This window comes from Scyliorhinus canicula, chromosome 25, assembly GCF_902713615.1.
Source record: "Scyliorhinus canicula chromosome 25, sScyCan1.1, whole genome shotgun sequence".
In the NCBI taxonomy this organism is placed as follows: domain Eukaryota; kingdom Metazoa; phylum Chordata; class Chondrichthyes; order Carcharhiniformes; family Scyliorhinidae; genus Scyliorhinus; species Scyliorhinus canicula.
In genome coordinates, this window is record NC_052170.1 from 12309379 (window position 1) to 12331219 (window position 21841).

The 21841-nt window shown below is 42.5% G+C and overlaps 1 protein-coding gene across 1 annotated transcript in view; it reads left to right on the forward strand.

The window, feature by feature from the left end:
* Positions 1–21841, forward strand: part of LOC119957005 (syntaxin-binding protein 2-like) — a 94808-nt gene that overhangs the window by 51488 nt on the left and 21479 nt on the right. Inside the window, exons 4-11 of the mRNA XM_038784588.1 lie at positions 1668–1702; positions 3661–3742; positions 6143–6219; positions 9733–9811; positions 11663–11766; positions 12492–12640; positions 13673–13757; positions 20755–20885. Of these exons, the coding sequence (XP_038640516.1) occupies positions 1668–1702; positions 3661–3742; positions 6143–6219; positions 9733–9811; positions 11663–11766; positions 12492–12640; positions 13673–13757; positions 20755–20885 (742 nt within the window). The remainder of the gene's footprint in view (positions 1–1667; positions 1703–3660; positions 3743–6142; positions 6220–9732; positions 9812–11662; positions 11767–12491; positions 12641–13672; positions 13758–20754; positions 20886–21841) is intronic.

Consider the following 21841-nt stretch of genomic DNA (forward strand, 5'->3'; position numbering starts at 1 on the left):
AGCAAGAAAAAACATTTGAACTTTTTCAAACAGGAGGTTAAGGAGGGGTCTAACTGAGTACCTATAGGCTATTCATGGCAATGATCCATTGGTCCAGCCAATGGATCATTCCCCGGACAGGCGCCGGAATGTGGCGACTCAGGGCTTTTCACAGTAACTTCATTGAAGCCTACTCGTGACAATAAGCGATTTTTCATTTTCATTTCATTTCAGATGGCAGTGCTGAAGGTCAGTCTGCATTTGGCCTGAATCAGAATGGCAGACACTGTGCATGTGCTGTTGATGGCTGTGTCATTGCTAACTATCAGTTGGAGTCATCTACTGATCCCCTCTCCCAATAATTAGGGTTTTGCTGCCTCTGACTGACATGATGTCATTAGAGTTTGCCCTTGACAGTTTTCTTGGTCTGTATTTATCTATGGTGGATTATTTTGTGGGGCACAATGCACCCAGGTTCGATTTGTTACTGCTAGCTGTTTCAGCAGGTAGCGAGACCTACACAAGCGGGACTGACCATATCCGAGAAGGCCGACTTGAACAGGTCATAGATTAATTGTTGCCGTTTCTTGCCTGGTAACCAGTTTAACGGGTTAGTTAAAAGTGTTTGGCACTAATCAATGGGCCAGAATTCAAAATGCAAACATCCTTTGAGGTTGTAAACTTTAGCCAGTGTGTGTTTGACACTGATGTTTGTGTGGGAAAACACAATCTTGAATCTTGTGGTTATTTGACCTCCAGAAGGCTGAGGAATGGAATTTTATTTTCTGCTCTGGGATATCTTCAGAAGCACTTGGAGCTTTGTTTTGGGCGGTGATTTGTCTCAAAGATGGATACATGTCTCCGCGGTAATGATTGGCATACAAATAAAACACCACATTTGAAGAATCACTTTAATATAAAGGTTTGTGAGGGAACAGTGTTTATTTTGGCATTTCAAGAGAATTAAAGTTTATAAATACGGTGACAATCCAGTTTTTTTTTTCTGTTGATGTTCAATAAATTGGTCTGGTGATTTATACCCTGCGGTATAGGCTGTTTATATATCCTTCTGGCTACCAAAGATAATCTCACATAGCACATGATATAGCTCAGTGAGCTGGATGCATTGTGCAGAGTTTTCTATTCACCTATATTTACCGAGGCATGGAGCACGTAAACAACAACCTTTAACATAATGACATGTCCCAAGGCACTTCACAGGCTCATTACAAAACGTATGACACCAACCAACATGAGACATTGGTTCAGATAATCAAAAGCTTGATCCAAAGGGTAGGCTTCGAGGAGAGTCTAAAAGGATGTAAAGAGGTGTAGCGAGGGAATGCCCAACACACAGGGTCCACGCAATCGCATTCCTGACTTGGTACACAAGGGGGGGGGGGGACTTGCAGGCGTTGGCGCTCCCATGCACCTGCTGCCCTCGTCCTTCCAGGTGGTAGAGATTCGGAAGGTGCTGTCTGAATAAAGAGTATTATTATTTGTGGCATCTTGTATTTATATTCTGATGAAGACCGTTGCAGATCGAGGGCCCTGTTTTTGTTTCCTTCCGTTTAACATCGCACCACACCCTTGTTCCATTACTGTGCAAAGACTGGGGGGGAAAAAACTTTGATTTTTCATAACCTTAACCGGAGTTGTTTTTTTTTCATAGAAATTTTAACTGGGAGTGATCAAGAATCTGAAGAAGGAGGGAGAATGGAAGGTACGCGAGAGCTGTTTGCATCTGAATGGTTCAGCTTGGGAGAAGAAAGAAAAGTTGTTACCTTCAAGTAGCATCTTTGTATTGTGCTTCTCCAGTGGTTCAAAGGGCAGATTTGAAGCCTGTTAAACTTGGTGTGCAGTTGTCTTTCTCTGTGACAGCCTTGTGGTGCCATCCTTTTGAGAAATTTAGTGCTTGAACTATAAGGGATTATATAAAATATAACTGAGATTGTTCTTTTAAAAGTGTAAAGCCGCCAATCACTTGGTGACAGAACTGGCGGGGGGGGGAGAGAAGAATGTTCCAATCAGGTAAATGCTATTGGAATAAGTTATGTAAAATGTCTGCTCCTTTGACTTGCACTTATGGATGTCTGACAGTGATAAATCTTACAATTAATGGCTGGGCAGAGTGGTGTGTCGTACAGAATATTTAAATGATTTATGGTACTTGCACTTTCCAAAAAGCATAGAACATAGAACAGTACAGCACAGAACAGGCCCTTCGGCCCTCGATGTTGTGCCGAGCAATGATCGCCCTACTCAAACCCACGTATCCACCCTATACCCGTAACCCAACAACCCCCCCCCCCCCCCCCCCCCCCCCCCCCCATAACCTTACTTTTTAGGACACTACGGGCAATTTAGCATGGCCAATCCACCTAACCCGCACATCTTATGTACTGCATGCGTACATAAGATGCTGCTGCGTAAGCTTAAGGAATCCTTGGATGAAAAATAAATGGCTGCAGAGGTCATTGCTTAGAAGTGAGGGGGAAGACCATGGCTCAGAGTGGGAGCAAGTCATCCTGAATCTCAAGAGACTGCCGAGGGGTTGGGGATTCCAAGAACGACCAGGCAAAATTGAAACAAATGAAATTCAAAACCGACAAATGTAAAGCACTTCATCGAAAGACAGAATGGAAGTCACTCGTTCACTGAAGTGTTTTGTGATCTGAAAGACTTGCAAATGTGCATACCTGGCTTGCCCAGTCAATGTAGACCGTGCTAGGTAAAGCAAGAGACAGGACTATGCTACTAGAGCACTAGCATTCTATGTCTGAAGTAATGCTGCTGAAACTGAAGAGTGTTCTGATCAGTGTGTGGGTAACGGAAGTCTCTAAGCTCAGAAGGTGATGTGGAACACCCCCTCCATTCATACACATACCCACACTAAACCCAAGCACCAGCAGATTCAACAACAAGAATGGGCATGGAATCCTCAGATTATCATTCTCGCAAGGAGTGAAGACTTCAGAGGTTTGTTCAACAACACCAAATGGAAAATTAATGAACTTGTGAGCTTTCTTAGCCAAAAAAAAATTCCGTAAAGCAGATTATACATTGGTTAACATCTGTGCCGTGTAGAAAGGGGGGAAAAACCCATGATGCGTTGAGTACTGTAGGAGGAATAAAATAGATGGATGATTCCTCACACACCAAATGTGTGATCTGGAACTATTGAAAGTGATTGTAACGTGTTTGAAAGGAATTCTTGAAGCTGTACAATACAAGGAGGAATAAAATTAAGTAGGGAAGGGGGTGGGGGGGGGGGGGAATTTCAGTGTAAAATATTACACAATGTAGGCGCAGTAACCTCAGACTATTACGTCAAAGTTGAATTAGGAAAGTATTTTTAAAATAACTCCTTTACGGACTAGGGAAGCATCCGGGAGATAAAAACAGCGATATCAGAGATTTTCCATTGCTACCTCAAACTCAAATTATTAAAAACTTGCTTCCCAATATGTGCTTTATCTTTTGGCAACTGATTCCCATGTCCCAGTGCCCTGCACTTCAATCTAATAGAAAACATTTTAACACCCACATTTGTCATCACCTAATCATTACTTTAAAAAAAAAAAAAATATTTCTAAATCCAAACTATCTACCTTTGTTCTTAATGGCTTTTCCAAAAGTATGAAAATCAATTCAATGTAACTTTGTGTCACCCTTTCCCAGGTGCTGCTTGTGGACCACTTGAGCATGAAGATCTTGTCCTCCTGCTGCAAGATGTCAGACATAATGGCAGAAGGCATAACCAGTAAGTCAAATTCAGCCATGCGGGTGCACAGACTTAACCGGAAATGCGTACGTTTCGTTATCCGCCTCTTTTGCTTTGCAGCATAAACGTCATTGTTTAAACAAATTAAGCAACCTACCTGGGGTGGTTCTGCCATTGATTTATTTTTATTTCACAAACTCAATTCAAAGGTACACTAGCCTCCTGCACAATATTTCTTTGTTTGCCTCGAGGAACAGTATTGGCGTCAGTGTAACGGGTAGTAAAATTGCTTTGTCAAAGAGTTCATGCGGCACGCGGATTCGAAGCAATTGTAAAGCAGAAATGCTCGAATCCCATGTTTTAAAATATAAATCTAGCTTGTTGCTCAGCCCATGTGATTTGAGTATAAGGAAGATAACACGTTTGAGCGTAGTAGATTTTCTTTTTAAATTTAGAGGATCCAGTTCTTTAAGGGGCAATTTAGCCTGGCCAATTCTCCTACCCTGCACATCTTTGGGATGTGGGGCTGAGACCCACGCAGACACGGGGAGAATGTGCAAACTCCACACGGACAGTGACGCGGTGCCGGGATGAAACCCGGGCCACCGTGCCTGCCTTTGTGCGTCGTAGATGGGATGATTTGTTTTTCAATTTTGGTGATAAGTCACCAAATGAAATCCTGAAAAATGTTTTTGTTTCTCATTATAGAGGCAATCTTGTTGAACCAGTGGCACTGGCAATAATTGTAAGGAGAGAGAGCAATGAGTGGGAAATAAGAGAGGAAAGCGGGAGCGGGGTTTTTGCAGGTTTAGAAGTGCTGTGTAAGAGTTTAGCATAAAAGTGATAGGTTTTTTAAAATTAAAATGTAAACATATCAATGCAGATGACTGGTTTCAATTTTTTTTTACAGAAAATATAAAACATAACGACAAACAATGAAATGCAACAAAATAACCCAGAATAACTGTAACACCCCCCCAGACCGTATCGACGCATGTATCACATCCCCCCCACCCCCCCAACCCCAATGAACAACAAGAGGACTTAAAAATAAATTAAATTAAATAAACAAATATAGTCATCGTCCGTTTTCCCCCCCCCCGGGTTGCTGCTGCTACTGTCCCCGTACCCTTTCGTTGAGCCAGAAAGTCGAGGAAAGGTTGCCACCGCCTAAAGAACCCTTGTACCGACCCTCTCAGGGCGAATTTGACCTTCTCTAGCTTAATGAAACCCGCCATGTCATTGATCCAGGTCTCCACGCTTGGGGGCCTCGCAGCCTTCCATTGTAGCAAGATCCTTCGCCGGGCTACTAGGGACGCAAAGGCCAGCACACCGGCCTCTTTCGCCTCCTGCACTCCCGGCTCCCCCCCCCAACCCCAAAAATCGTGAGTCCCCATCCTGGCTTGACCCTGGATCCCACGACCCTCGACACCGTCCTCGCCACCCCCTTCCAGAACTCCTCCAGTGCCGGGCATGCCCAGAACATATGGGCATGGTTCGCTGGACTCCCCGAGCACCTGACACACCTGTCTTCACCCCCAAAGAACCTACTCATCCTCGTCCCAGTCATGTGGGCCCGGTGCAGCACCTTGAATTGGATGAGGCTAAGCCGCGCACACGAGGAGGAAGAATTAACCCTCTCCAGGGCATCAGCCCATGTCCCGTCTTCGATCTGTTCCCCCAGTTCCCCCTCCCACTTAGCTTTCAGCTCCTCTACTGACGCCTCCTCCGCCTCCTGCATAACCTTGTAGATATCAGATATCTTCCCCTCTCCGACCCAGATCCCCGAAAGCACCCTGTCGACTGGTTTCAATTTAAGGGCTTGTATCAAGATTCAAAAAATTTTGATACAAGCCCATAAATCTTTTACCTTCAATTTTTTCACAAGCTGTAAAAATCGTATACATTGAGGTGATACGGAATTGTGTGCATAGGAAAGCATCAGGGATCAGCTCTTTTTGCAAAATAAATATTTTTAAGTTGCTGTGGGGGGGGGAAAAAAATCCATCCTTGGTTTTTTAAATTTAGAATACCCAATTAATTTTTTCCAATTAAGGGGCAATTTAGCGTGGCTAATCCACCTACCCTGCACACCTTTGGGTTGTGGGGGCAAAGCCCATGCAAACACGGGGAGAATGTGCAAACTCCACAAGGACAGTGACCCAGAGCCAGGATCGAACCTGGGACCTTGGTGCCATCAGGCAGCAGGGCTAACCCACTGCGCCACCATGCTGCCCCTGTCCATCCCTAGTTTGAGTGTGTGATCTGTTTTTCTCCCTCTTGCCTAGGGCCCAGGTTGTACAAGGAATTCAGAGCTTGCATCACATATTTAGCATAGATGGATATCTGTCTCCTGTGTATTGCAGTGTTAATTATCATACAGTAATATTTGAAATCCTGTTAGGACATTGCTCTCTCTTTTTTTTTTTGTTGTTGCAGTTGTTGAAGATATCCACAAGCGGCGGGAACCGATCCCCAGTTTGGAAGCCATCTATCTGATTACACCATCAGAAAAGGCATGTGCTGCAAGAATAAACACTGTTCACCGCTGGGCTCATTATGGTTGTGTGTTTATCATAACATTTAGTAATCTGCATTTTTATACTGGGTGTGGAACCGATCTATTGCAATTGCCAATCTCCTACATCGCCGAAGAATGCATCACCACCCCAATTGGAAGAAAAACCACACTCGTCTCCCAGTAACCAGATTTGGGGCATCCAATGCTGGGTTTGATTTGTATCGCAACTGCAGTATTCAAATGCAAGAGGTTCCTTTTATGTTGGTTGCTACTGCTGTGGAACTTGCCCTATTTATATTGTGTCATCCATTCTGTATTACCACCAACAACTTTGCATCTGCTCTGAGTAAAATACAACAAACGGAAGTAACTGGCACTACAGCTGTAGGAAAATAATGGGCAGAGATTTATTTTATGGTGTTGTCTTAACTATTATGAATAAGTAAGGGCCAGAGGAGTGGCATGCCATAGATCCTTTTTTGTCTGGGCTGGATTTGAGCCCAAATTTCAGACGGGAAAGTTTGACATTCACGTGTCCGGGGCAATCCCAACACATTCTGGGATTCTCCTGCACACTGCCATAGCAAACTCTGGCTGTTTATTTTAATTGTAAAAAATTGACATGATCTTCAAATGTAGTCTCGGAATAGCAGAGCCTGTGTTAATCTTTGTCATTTTCACTGGAAAATGCTAGCCCTGGTTATAAATAATGCGTTGCTGTGCGAGCCCTTCTGTTGGAGCCAGAGGAAAGACGCCCTCAGACTGCAGTTTGTGGCTATGCCACATAATTAAACCAGTAATCCCAAGACTAGCAAGTCCACACTCTTCAAATGAGACTGAAGTTCCCACCTATATCTCATCCCTCCCTACCTCTTTCTCCTCCTCTTGAAACCATCTTTGACCTAACCTTTTAGAAATCCCCTCATCCTATTTCTTTTGACTGTTCATTTTGACCTGATGGTGCTCCTGTAGAGTGCCTCGAGATGTTTTCCTATCTGAAAGCCACTATATAAATGTATTTATGAAATAGTAAATCCGCTTTAACATTTTTGGAATGAGCTTTAACATTTTTGGAATGAGCAATAAAGATCATAAGATGGAGGAGCAGAAGTCGGCCATTCGTTCCATCAATCTGCTCTGCCATTCAATTAGTTCATGACTGATCTGATGTGATAATCCTGAACTCCACTTTCCGGCCTTATCCCCATAACCCTCGATTCTCTCACTTGATTTAAAAATCTGTATCTCGACCTTGGAACATATTTAACAACTCAGTCTCTCCAGCCCTCTGAAGTATAGAATTCCTCAGATTCACTGCCTTCTTGAGAGAAGAAATTCCTCCTCATCTCTGTCTAAAATGGATGGCCCCTTACTCTGAGATTCTGCCTTCTGGTCCGAGACTCTCCCACAAGGGAAAACAGCCTCTCAGCATCTACCCTGTCAAACCCCCTGAGAATCCGCTATGTCTCAATGTCACCCCTCATTCTTCTAAACTCCAGTGAGCAAACCCAGTCTACTCATCCTCTCTCACAAGAAAATGCCAGTCACTCTGTTTTTAGCAAATACTGGCACATTTGCTAACTGGGAACTATTGGCTGTGTGGGGCCTTCCTCTCAGGAACTCACTCCACTATTACAGAAATTTAGTACAATGTTAGATCGGTTTGAAGATGTTTTCAAGCCCACTTGTATTTGGAATTTGCAGTATCCAAAGCACTTCCAGTCAGTCAGAAAAGTTCTTTCTCCCAAAAGTTATTTTTCTCTGAAAAGCAAGCAATGATTAAATATCTATGACCAGTTTGAAGGTTATTTGTAAACGTGTAGGATCAAATACAGCATATAGATACGTTGGGATTTCGCCAATACAGGAATCAAAGCTGAATAATATAGATTGCATTATTTGATATCTTAGAGCTTTCATTTGATAGACTTCGGAAAGAAACATAATGGTGGTCTGTTTTTACAGAGCATGTATTCAGAGGTTTCTATATTTTGGTTACTTCCCCTGTATGTGGGTTTCAGTCATCGATCCACACTACGTGATTCCCCATGTTTACTTCTACTTTTGTTTAAGCTTCAAGTTGTTAAAATTTGTTGTTTGTGGGTAGACAGCAATAAAAATCTGTCTCTGTGCATCTTGTGGGGCCCTCAAATGTGGTTTTCCAACGTCGTCTGGTCGCCAGATGTCCCCTGTTTTTTGTTAATGATTGTCGTTGCCGACAGAAATTCCAGCCTCTGCAGCACCCCTTCATGTAGAAGAGCTTCAATATTCTCAAGTGCTTAAAATGAATTGGGATAGTGCAAATCTCAATGTGAATTGCGTGCACCTCTCTGGTTTGGCTAGGCTGGAGGGCCTGAGTGGGTGGTCTTTATTGGATTTGCACTTCCACTAATGGTAAATTCCAGGCTAACTTGTAATTTTGTAAAGTTGTCCCCTTCTGCTTGTTCATTTTTTTCCATTATGTACAGTAATCTTGCTTACTTATCCTGACTGGAAACTGTTTAAAAACTCCCCACTGAGTTTTTTTTTGCACTATTTTTGTCTACTTCTGACTTTGAGGTTTGAACATGTTGCTAATATTTTGCAATATAAATTGCTATTTTACTTGTCCTGGTTGAAGTGACAATCCACTTGTTTTTTTTACTGAGTATCTGGATTTGCCACCAGTGGAACTGTCTTGTCCATGGACCAAGTTGAATGGAAGGGGCCCAGTTCTTAGACAAAATATAAAAAGGGAGGGGGAAGGGGCATTACACTCCTCAAGACCCACCCCTACCAGGGTAGAAATGCAACATTGCCCTGTAAACGGTTAATCTGACTGGACGCCTGTCCACTTCCGCAGAAAGCCTCATTTTTTTAAAAATGAGGATAATATCTTAGTCAAGTATTTGGAGTGAGGTATAGGCAGGATTCACTGGGGATTCCCAGCTCCTTTTCCCCCACCCCTCCCTGCTCAGTTTTAATTCGGTGCCATTTGGCAGATCATTTATCTTGCAGTGCAGATGAAAAGAGCAATCTGAAATAAAATGGTGGAAATACACTGCATGTCAGTCTACACTTGTTCAGTGAAAAGACTAGTTTAATATTTTGGGTTGTAAATTAAAAGATGATTGAAATTAAAGCATGAAATAGACAACAGTCAGCATCTGTCAGAAGAAAGGGATGATTTTGACATTTCAATGGTTTGGAATAGTTTTTGCCTTTCAGAAATAAACTTGCCAGAATTGTAAATGTGTTAACAGTCTCTAAGTGAGCCCCCAACCCAAACAATTACCAGATTTATTGAATTCCATTTCATGACTCAATGGGATTTGAACACTCAATCTCTGGGTTACTAGTCTAATGCAATAAGCATTAAGCTATACCTCCCTCCTGCTTCTCGTTCAACAATGGGGTTCATTGCATCTAAGGGAGTTGTAAGTTACAATGTGAGCAAAGTATGCATGTGTATTTTTGGTTTCTTTTTATCCTAAGTGATAATTCTCTTTTTTTTTTTATCCCACCCCAGTCGGTGCAAGCCCTGATCAACGACTTCAAAGACACACCGATGTTCATGTACAAGGCAGCCCACGTATTCTTCATCGATAGTAAGTGTTCATTTGTTTTGCTCCGTTCCCCAATCTCAAAAAACGAACAAATAGCAACTGAGAAATTGATGCTGGAGGATTGGGGCAATCTGTGCCATTCCAAATGGTGCATTTGTTTATATATGGTTTGGACCCTTTTTGGAAGAGCATTTGGAAGGATATATATAGAACATTACAGCGCAGTACAGGCCCTTCGGCCCTCGATGTTGCGCCGACCTGTGAAACCACTCTAAAGCCCATCTACGCTATTCCCTTATCATCCATATGTTTATCCAATGACCATTTAAATGCCCTTAATGTTGGCGAGTCTACTATTTTCAATACTTCCGCTTGCGATCCAGGAAACATGTAGTTTAATTTATTGTATAAGGTTATTGGAAATTCGAAAGCCTCCTACAAGTGCCTGTTGAGGCAACAACTAACGTGTAAGGGAATTGGATAAGAATTTGAAAAGGATATGGAGTCATGGTACAGCATACGGGATTAGAGTAGATGGCTCCTAGTGAGGCACCTGTAAAGCTGGACAGTCTCCTGGGTTGACTGCAAAGAATCCATAGAACTCGGGCAGCACGGTGGCCTAGTGGTTAGCACAACCGCCTCATGGCGCTGAGGTCCCAGGTTCGATCCCGGCTCTGGGTCACTGTCCGTGTGGAGTTTGCACATTCTCCCCGTGTCTGCGAGGGTTTCGCCCCCACAACCCAAAAATGTGCAGTGTAGGTGGATTGGCCGTGCTAAATTGCCCCTTAATTGGAAAAAATAATTGGGTAATCTAAATTTATAAAAAACAAAAGAATCCATAGAACTCCTAAAGTGCAGAAGGAGGCCATTCGGTCCATCGAGTGCACTGACCCTCCGAAAGAGCACTCTACCAAGATCCACCCCGCCCTACCCATAACCTACCCCCATAATCTAACCTGCACATCTTTGGTCTGTGGGAGGAAACGTGAGCACCCCGAGGAAACCCACACAGACACAAGGGAAGAACATGCAAACTCCACACTCGAGGCTGGAATTGAACCAGGATCCTTGGCGCTGAGGCAGTAGTGCTAACCACTGTGCAGCCCAGCTGCTGCCATGCTTCCCAATTTATAATATAAACTAGATTCTTTATATGGTGAACTTCACATACAGTATTCAGTGGGGGGCTGCTTTGACATTTTCCCATTACAGTAGCTGTTTGGCCCAGGTCATCCAGATGTGAGGTTCTCCAGCCCGATTAACTTGTGTTAAGTCTGTACACATTGTGAAAATGGCATCTCATCCCTTTGTTTTTCTTCCCCCGTCCCTTGGCTCTCCTTGGATACGTGCAAGTATTGTCCTCATCCTCTAGTGGTAGCTTGGATATTGGGGTTGGGGGGGGGTTGAAATTTAAGGTGATTGTACATTTTGACCCTATGTCCCATGCTGCAAGGTAGTTACAGTACTAGGTTTCCCACAGATTTTTCATTCAACAGGAAACATCCAGGAATGATTGTCCAAATATTTTCTTAACTCCTGGTAACTGGTGCATGCCTCTAATTAGATCTCTACATTAGCCTCATCCTGCGATTGTTCATAGCTCAAGAGGTGCTCCGCCTGTGGGATAGAGTGGGTTGCAGAGAGAAATGAGAGAGATACCTAAAAGGCAGATTTTATTTCAAGGTATAACAAAATGAAACCTTGGATAAGTATGATGTCCATAATATATATATTTTTCATATTTAATAGTTCAGTAGCGGTTGCACCATCCTTGCAAACTCTCTAACTGTCCATGTATCCTTACTTGTAAGTTAGCTATTATGAAGACAGATTATCTTCAATAAGAAAAGGTATGCCTGGGCATCAATCAATCCCAACCCTTGCTCTCCTCAGCTTGCCCAGAGAAACAGTTCACCGAGCTTGGAAGATCACGGTGCACAAAAGTCGTCAAAACACTCAAAGAAATTCACGCGTCTTTTCTTCCTCTTGAATCCCAAGTGAGTAATTTTACCGTATTAGTGATACAAATCAAGGTGAATGAAAAGAAAATCTGTCATACCTTTACAGTTCTGTTGCAAAGCTTAAAAATGGTCAGAATTGTGCTAATTAACTTAAAAAGGAATTATAAAATTATTCCGGAGGCTGCATATTCAAAATGAAACATGTTTTTCAATGAGAGAAAAAAACTATATTTTTGTTTTTCTTCCGCCGTTGTTTTTTTTTTGCCTTTATGTTTAATTGTACTTTGTTGTGCACTTTTCCTAACCCACGTTCAATAGTCTATAAAATAAACCGTGTTCTTAAGACCAAAGGGCTCTCCCACTTTTTCAGGACCGAATTGTTTAAAGATTCCTGGCAGCTCCACAATCATTGCTGCCTTCTAGGGCAACCTGCTTATTAAAGTTGCTTGACATGGAGCGACGAGAGAGAATTTCAGAGTGGCTGATGGCGGGGTTACCGGGATAGGGCAGGGGAGAGGGCCTAGAAGAGGGAGCCCTTTTGGAGGGTTGCTGCAGACTTGATGGGCTGGATGCAAATATTTTTTGCTTTAAATTTTAATTTAATAAAACCTTTTTAACTTGTGTTCTGTCAAAAGTGCATCTTCATTGCTTCTGATTTTTTTGAGTAAAATAATTATTTCACATTGTGTTTGCCTGTGATATAGTCTTTGTGCCCAATGCTGGCATCCAGTGACTGTGTGTATGTGTGTGATCTCCACAAGGTGTTCTCCCTGGATTCAGCAGAATCATTCCATCACTTCTTCAGCACTCACACTGAAAATGGCAATAGTACCCTGCTGGAGGAACTGGCTGAACAGATAGCAACGCTATGTGAAACACTGAAGGAGTATCCAGCTGTGAGATATAGAAAGTAAGTAAGAGATCAATGTACGGGTTTCTCCTTATTGACATACCCACGTGACGGGCCGAGGGCCATGAAAATCTGGACTCTTCTCTCCTCTTCCCCTAAAAAAGAAAAAACCTGGGGTTGGCATTGGACCGGGGGACAGATGGAATTGAGATGCTCATTGGCCATGCTGTAACTTAAACTAATGAAGGAATGGCTTTTCGCTGTCCTACCTCTATGAATTGCAACTCCTCTGAAGTCCTACTGGTCGATACTGACAAAAAGCATCGGAGTGGTTGAGCTGAGGGTGATTAAAAGCTATGAATGAGGGGCTCAGCAGTTGATGTGTGGAGCCAGAGGAGGTGGTTTCTCTAATGCAGAAGAAGTGGTTAGAAGTTGTTTCCTTCCTCTTTCAGCTGAAGTTGGGGAAATAAAGTGTCTAATCTCTTTGGCTCTGTGCATTTTCTCCATGTTCTGCCAAATGCTTTTTCCAGGCATTAGCTGTTACGTAAACGCAAAAGTGGTAGTTGCACTCTCTCTTCTCTCAAACTTCGGAATCTAAACAAAGCAAGTGCCATGAAATATAAATACAACAGATTATCTTCAGAATAGTCTACCTTTTCAATTGCAGACTGTAATTTGAAGGGCTTGTCAGTGCAGTTGATTATGTAATTCCCTTTTATAGGAGCATTTATAGGAGACTAATGTTGTGACACACTCCTCTGAGGCCTGTTGGGAATGGAGTTTGGGTGGTTGTTCGCTGCCTTCTAGTGGTTGCAAGCGCACAGCACACAAGCTCTCCGTATGAATCGGTAATATGTTGTGCACAGGGAGTTTGCACTAATGCAGTAAATGGGGGAAAGAGATGTGCACTAAAGCTTGGAAACGGGAGAGAAAGCTCTACACTGTTTGACCTGAGTGTTCGCTGACACTGCACGTTAAAACAATTTCTCTGGAATGATTTCCTTATGGAGTGCACCAGAAATTGAAACTTAGTCCTAAAATAAGACAAAGCATATAATTTGAGGTGTGAATTTTACCATGTTGTGTTTCTAGGGGTTCAGAACTCAATTCAACATTGGCAAATCTAATTCATGACAAGCTGAATGCATACAAGGCTGATAATCCCAGTATGGGGGAGGTGAGTAATATCATCACTGACTTATTTTACTCTTGTCATTTATCCACTTGGTCACTTTTTAACTTCAGTCATTCTGCTGAACTCATTTGTGAAATTAACAACACTGTGGGTTTTTTTGGGGGGGGGGGGAAGGGGGAATTCCTGGCTGACCAACAACATTATGACGTTTAAAGGAATACTTGAAAATCGGTCTTCAAGGCAAGACCTGGTACTTGAATAGTCCTTGCACTAATCTGTGGGATGCTACTATTCTTTTGGGACATGGTTAGCTTTTAAAGTTGGTGATGAGTTAAATCCTCGTGGGATCCGGGTATGATTTTCTTTCTGAAGTACTACCTAAAACTGCTTTAAAAGCTCTGTGTACCGAAGCATGAGTTTGTGGTTGGGAGATGCCTCGTTGCTGCCGTTTTAAGTAGTGGGACTGATGGTAGAGGAAAAGGGGAAGAGTCACGAGGTGTATTAATAACCTTAACGGAGCAACCCACTGAGAGGGCGTTGCTGTATTTTCACATGTAGAAGGTGAGCTAGCAGTGCAAAGCCATTGACTCAGAACATGAATGAAATTGCAATTTCTGCTTTTGGCTGTGATTCTAAATTCCGTGCTTTTGCCACCGATGCAGATTCAGCGGTTGCTCTGAGCCAAGAGGTTTTCCATCAGATACAGCTGTAGTTTGCAATTCTTTTCTAAACCAAATTTTTAAATGATTAAATAGATCAGTGCAAAGCTGTCGTACTAAATTGTACACCTTTTGACCCTGTGCCAGGTTACGCTGACTTGCATTTGCCACCAATGATCGTTCCTGTATCCACTGTCCATGAGATTTAACCTACAGCCTCTGTCTGATAGTTGCAATTAAACAGTTCCCAGAAATCGAATACCTATATCAGGAGGGCAAGGCAGAATTAAAAAAATTAAATATCTTATGCCTAAAAGTTTACATTCCCTCCTCAACTTACCCTGTGCTCCTCATAATATCTAGTTTTGGGAACTCCTTGGGGGTCCCCGGTCTCCTTCCCTTCTGCTGCCCTCCAAACCCAGGAGGTGGAAAAGCAGCCAAGGCTCTTGCCAATAATAACTTGCTTTCCAGCAATACATGGAAAGCAATACATGTTCAAAACGGATGGATATTACCGTACCAACAGAATTGGATTCTGGGATTCTTGCGTGATGCCCTCTGAGGTTGAGTAGTCTGCCAGTACTCCAGTATCGTGGTTGCCAGGTGAAGAATGGCCACTTAGCAGAGGTCTGTCAACCTGCACACTGTTGCCTAACAAGAGTCGGCACTCTCCAGTGGACAGGAGTAATTGGTTTTGTTCTTTAAGACAGAGATAGATAGGTTCTTGATCAATAAGGGGATCAGGGGTTATGGGGAGAAGACCGGAGAATGGGGATGAGAAAATATCAGCCATGATTGAATGGCGGAGCAGACTTGATGGGCCAAGTGGCCTAATTCTTTATGGTCTTTAATGTCTTTATGGTCTTGCGGTCTTTCCCCCCTTCCTTAAGATTTGGGTCTTACTTCCTGAAAATTTACTTGACTTCTGATTTTGTTCCTTTCTCCATTCTCGGCTGTTGCTGCAAAATCCTAACATGAATAATTGACCTTTGATAATGAGCCAACATGACTTAACTCCCAACTTTGAGAATGTTAGTCTCTTCTTTTTTTTTTAACATCGATGGGTGTAAATTGAACACTTTGTTACAGCTGGAAAATAATCTTTTCATGAATGAAAGAAAACTAGGGTAGTGACCGGAAGGCTGAACATTGTTGTAATTACTGGTCTGTCTCAGTTACCCAGAATGGCCCAAACAGAGCAATTAATCAGTGCTGGAGCACGTGAACAGTGAAACATTGCAGTCATGCTCCGGACTACCCGCGACCAATACCTCAGGAAATCAGCTGGTAGTTTTTTAAAAGTAGACTTAAATTTTACACACAAGGGGATGTACAAGTGTGTGTGCAAGTGAAAGGCTCTGGAAAGACCATGAAGTGAACATGATGAGGCCTGCTCTCTATCGGTCTGTGTTATAGTGTTTCTTTTTTACTTCTTTTAAACTGTTTTTTTCTTCTTTTTTTTCCTTCTGTTCCTTCCTTCTTCCTTGTCCATTTCCAGTTTCCTGTTCTTTTCTTCCAGAATATGAACAATCACTACATTTCAGCCAAGGGTAAATAGCCATGCATTTATTTCTGTGGATGTTGCCGTGCGAGTATTTTTTTTTGTCCAGCAAGCCGTTCTTGGTAATAGCTTTATACATGCTTGTTAAATGAAAGTGGTATCAACTTGCACGTTTTGCAAAGCATTCCCTCTTTGTTGCAAAACTGACAGCTGTGTACTTCAACCATTTTGGACTTTCAAGTTGGGCATTCTGTGACGAATGTGCAAAGGACTATCGGCTGAATAGAAGAAAAGGCATTTACTTAAAATGTGCTGCTTAATGTCGTGGATGCTTCGACATAATTTATCTTTTTCAATTCCCTGGGTCAGAGTAGACATTTAAGACATCGAGGGAGAAAAAGATCAATTAACAGGAAGGGTGCAAAAGGTGATGTTTCTACAAGGTCATATTAACTCCAATAATAAAATGTTCAACATTAATTAAAAATAATTTGCATTTATATAGTATCCTTGGGCTGTGTCCCAAAGAGCTTCACGATCAATGAATTCATTTTGAAGTATAGTCGGAACTGTTTTGCTCAGTCCAAAAGCCAAAATGGGGATGAATGACCAGTTAGTCTGTACTAATGATTGGTTAAGAATAAATGTTGGCCAGGATACGAGGAGAGCTTCTTGCTCTTCATCAGATAGTGACATTGGATACATTGCCTCCACTTGAATAGGCAAAAAAAGGCCTCAGTCCAACATCTCATCTGAAAGCTGGCACCTCTAACAAGGCAGCACTGTCACTGGGCAATGCACGTTGAGCTGCCACCCCAGATTATTTGCTCAAGACTTTGTTTGAAGCTTCGAGCCCTGCGGCAACTGGACACTTGTGTGTCAACAGTTAAATGAGATTTAAAGACATTAAAATCGTGTAGTGTTCAGAGGTCAAAAAATGACGCTGAGCTCTACCAAAACTGCTCCCTGGATCAGAACACATAATCGAGCAACTCTGTCCAAAACCAACCCAAGTACTGGTTGTAATTTATCCCATACCCCAGGCACAGAAGAAAGTATCTCATAAATGACCACGTATTGGCTGTTGCTCGAATGTTTATGTATTTAGCTCAATGTTATGTAAAAGGAAGAGTTAGTGAGGATGTAGCTAACTAATTAATTAGATTCATAACTTTATAGCTGACATGGTTGTTAATCACTGACCCGCATGTTGTGTTTGATTGAATATAGTGTTGAGAAAGATTTGAAGTTACTTTCCAGATGCATTGGCCAGCATCTCTCATGGCAGATGGTAGTGTTACACCGTTGGGTAGTTTTATTTCTGTTGTCCCAAAATTTTCCTAACTTCTTGATGATGATCATATACCGATCTTGCTGCATCCAGAAATGATGATACACCTGTTAATGATGAGGTTTCAGCAGGCTTCTGGTGATGAATACTGAAAGCAGTATTTCGGGGCAATCGCCTGGGTGCCATTGTATGCCGACTATGGGTGGGCTGTGGACGTGCAACCATTCGCTCAGCCGTTTGGCTTTATCACTGGCCTAAGCCCTTCAGCACTCCGCTGCTTCCCACACATCCAGAAAGAATAACTTGTAAGTTTGTATGTTTGTGTCAGTGTTTTCTGAACTGGGCCTCACCCAGGAACTAGTTCTGCAGAGTGTGTATTCAGTGTGTTGCCTTCTCTTTTTGGAGAAACTGTCGTTCTCTGCTGTGGCCCAGCTGGGAAGTAGTTGCGTAGACAATTCCCCTCCTATTAAAGCCCAAGTCCTGTCCACCTATATCAGATCCTTTTGTTCATTTTCATTTCCTAAAGAATCAAAACATTTTTTTTAAATGTTTCATCTGTAATGGATGACAAAATATATTGTGGTTCACTCACCTTGGGGTTATTTCTTTTAATGTTTTTTTTGTGGTCCTTTGCATTGATTCTTAGTACTGACCATCTAACTCCTCAAAGGCTATTGTGTTTGGTGACATTACAGAATCATGGGGTGGCTGGAACTCTTGTATTTTTGAAGCTAGATGACTCCCCACTGCCTAACAAGCTAGTGTGCCATGATATTACAGTGAGAGGTTGTAAGGGAGCAAATGCAGTGTCAGTCAGTTGGAGATGGGGTGGGACTTGAGGCAGGATGCACAGACAGTGGTGTACAGTATTATCCAGCAAACCAAAGTCTATTTGGTCGGCAGTCTGTGTAAGGTTAGAAATGATTTAACTGGGGGTGGGCGTTTCCCAGTCAATTCCAGTCTGACGGCAACAGCGGTGTACTACACACAGCAAAACAGGTGAATTGTTCCCCCATGGTCTTCTGGCCAATATTTATCCATCAGCCAACATTCTCTTCTAACTTTACCCACCACCCCCCAATAAAAACAAAGCAGGTTTTCTAGTACTTTGTTACTTTTTGAAATGGCCAGGTAGCATTTCCTGTTTGAGGCACTCCTAATGTGCTATGTAAAGTAAATGTTCAGAATCCATCTTCAGTGAGGAAATCCACATTTTGGGGGCGGCACAGTGGTTCGCACTGCTGCCTCACAGTGCCAGGGACCCGGGTTTAATTGCGGCCTCCAGTGACTGTGAAGTTTGCACTTTTCCCCCCCGTATTTCTGTGAGTTTCCTCCCACAATCCAAAGATATGTAGATTGGCCACGCTAATTTGCCCCTTGGTGTCCAAAAAAAAAGTATAGGTTGCGTTATGGGGATAGAGTGAGGAGTGGGTGCTCTTTCAGAGGGTCGGTGTTGACTCGATGGACCAAATGGCCTCCTTCAGCACTTTAGGAATTCTATGATTTTATGGGGCGGACAGTAAAAATCAGAGGTGTGGGGAGTGTATTCCTATATTGATTAATTCCCATGTGCATATTGTTAATGCAGTCATACCTTTTTTCAAAAACCTTCGCCAAACAAACTCCCAGATTTACTAACCTATTTAAACGTGAACATTTAAAAACATTCACATAGCTCCACCTGGTGTTTGAATAGCAGGTGGAGAAAAGAAGGAAAATTGTTGTTTGCATTTGGGTTCTACTGAAAGTTTCTAAATTTGACCAGTACAAAGTATTTTAGACCGATCTTGGTTCAGCGTGTAGGTTTACACCTGAGGAAATGTGGGTTTGAGTTGCAGTGTGAAATGGAAGAGGCAGTTCAGACTTGTAGAGATGTAAATCTTCAAGTTTGAAGCCTTCACACGCTTGGTTGGTTGGATATTTAATGTTGTTAACGTAGCAAGACTGTATATCTGGAGGTAAATATTGACCTAATCTATGCCTGGGGAAAAACGTGTGTACCTACACAACTCTGGTTAATCGTATCGGGGGTATAGATTGCAGCTATTACACCTTGAAAACTATTTTCTACTTTATCTATTATCATATGTAACTTATTTCCACTGCCTGCTTCTGCTAAATTTAACATCCAGTTTACATACGCTATCGTCTCCTTTCACAAACATCTGGTATTTCCAAAGGTGCATTCCTTGGATCTGGTGGTTTCCAATCTAGTAAAGACATTTATGGTAGAAGTGTTTATGTTTTACATTTTACATTTTATTGCCAACCTACAACAGGGGGAAAAGTCAGGCTTTAGTGCTTTCGAGAAGTGCACACAATTCTTTGTTTTCCTCAGCTTCCATTTTAAATTAATATAAGTAAAATACTTTTGGATTTCAGTAAAGCAGATTCCTGCCTGCTGAGGCCTCTAACCTATTCGAAGCACAGAACGCAAGAAATTGGAGCAGGTGTAGACCATACGGCCGATCGAACCTGCACCGGCATGCAAAGCGATCAGGGCTGATTTGGGGCTTGAACTCTATCTCTGTTTTCTTTTCTCTTCTCTTCCCCCCCCCCCCCAACTCCCCTCTTACACCCGGCTCCTCATATTCCTGGATTCCCCCAAAATTTTGTCTGTCCGCCTTAAAAATATTCAACACTGGAGCATCCACAATCCTCTTGAGGTAAAGAATTCCAAAGATTCACAACCGTTCTGAGTGAAGTAATTTCTCACATCAATGCTAATTGATCAGCCCCTTGTCCCGAGACTGTGCCCAGGTTTAGGATTCACCAACCAAATCATTTAGCTTAAATGGAAGTAAAGGTGAGTAAATGAATTTGGTAGAGATTGAATGTTGCATCAATGATTTACTGTGGAACAGCACCCTCCACCTGGAAGTTTTGAGCATTGCAAAACACAGTCACTTCTCCAACCTGTAAGGACAGTATTCTACCACAAATAGCCTTTTGCTGATGTAATGTTGACTCAGAAAAAATATACAATTTGAATTTCATTTTTTTAATCGAAACCCATCTTAATCTGTATGTGTATATCAATTTGAATTCCATTCAACTCTCCGTGTACAAAAACTGGCTTTATTTTTCTCATTTCATATAATTAGCAATCCTTAGTGCAAAGCAATTCTTGTGTAATCCATCTTGCTCGAAATAGTCCTGCTTTCTGGGAATTGTTTCTCGAGTCCCACTTGCTCTCTCAATGCTGCCTGCAGGATTTCAGTTGGGTGTGCTGGTAACCCTCAGTGCCCACACTAACTTGTCCAAAAGATCCTGCACTTCAATTGTAAACTTCATCCAAATTTTACAATTTCTGAAGCTCTCTGGCAGAGAAGTGGACTATTGGTGGTTACACGTTTTGTGGTGTTGGTTTGCTGCTGTTATTATTGCTGAAACCAATAATTCTGAGCCTAATGCCATTTCTCTGTAAGCCGTAAGGACGCTCAGTAGGATTCATGCAATGCAATTGTGAACCCGCGTCATTGCCTAGAATGGGATTCTGTTTTGGATAGATGAATCAAGGTGAGCCAAAAGGCCTTCATGTTGGTGCTGATAGTTCTTTTCCACTCAAGCCTCCGATCTTTTGCCTAGGGTCCTGAAAAGTCGCGTTCGCAGCTGCTGATAGTCGACCGGGGCTACGACGCTGTGTCACCAATTCTGCACGAGCTGACCCTCCAGGCGATGGCCTACGATTTGTTATCGATTGATCAGGATATTTATTCGTAAGTTTTTTTTAAATCCCGCCAAGAAAATAGGGCTATTGCAGCTTTATCAAAATCTTTCCGCCGCCCTGTTCTGTGCTGCATTATACTAAAGGTAGCAAAAGATGTTTTTCTATTCAGATAGTGTAGTAATCGCTAAGCCAGGAAATAGCTTTTGCAGTGGCTAATTGGAGCTCTCTGAGCCCTCGGGTGAATTTTGTCATCTTCAATGATGCGAGTCATTGATTGGGGTGCCATGCAAGACCCCATTTTTGTGCTGATGTGCAACACAAAGGCCTTGGCCAGGATGGAAACTGTTGAGGGGCGCCTAACCTTGGTTGTGGCAGATTGAAGCCGGGTGGGCAGGGTGTGGGATGTGATGATGAGGTGACTTTTAATGGCGGCGTATTGGTTCCATTCCTGCTGCCACAGGGCCTCTGCTATTACTCTTTGGCACTGTGGGCTTAGTCAAACAGGCTGGCAACTGGTGAATTGGGAAGATCCCTGTGTAGCGGCAGGCTTGCATTGGTGTGAACCTTATCCAGGAGCTTGTAAAGGAGTTCCATTCAAATTGAGGACGATGGTGCGTACAGTGACGGCCAATTTGAACAGAGCATTTAAAATCTATAAAATATGGCGGCTGGCCAGGAATATTCCGCAGTTCCATTCGAGACCTTGGAGAGATTTAGTTGCCAGATTATTGCGTGTTTCAGAGGGCATCATCAGTGGTGTTAATAATAGCTGTTTAGGGCTTTATTATAAACTAAAATTAGAAGATTCTTTTGGTTTTAGTTACTGATTTTAGCATTTCAAGTAAACATTTCTTGGCTACATATTTCTGTGAGAGTAGTGTAGGTTAGGTGTTGAAGCTGTATCTTGTTGGGTGACCTGTGAGAGCAGTGTAGGTGTTGAAGATGTATCTTGTTGGGTGGGAGAAGAGAAAGCAGGGGATGTTAAAGAGGTCCACTATGATTTAT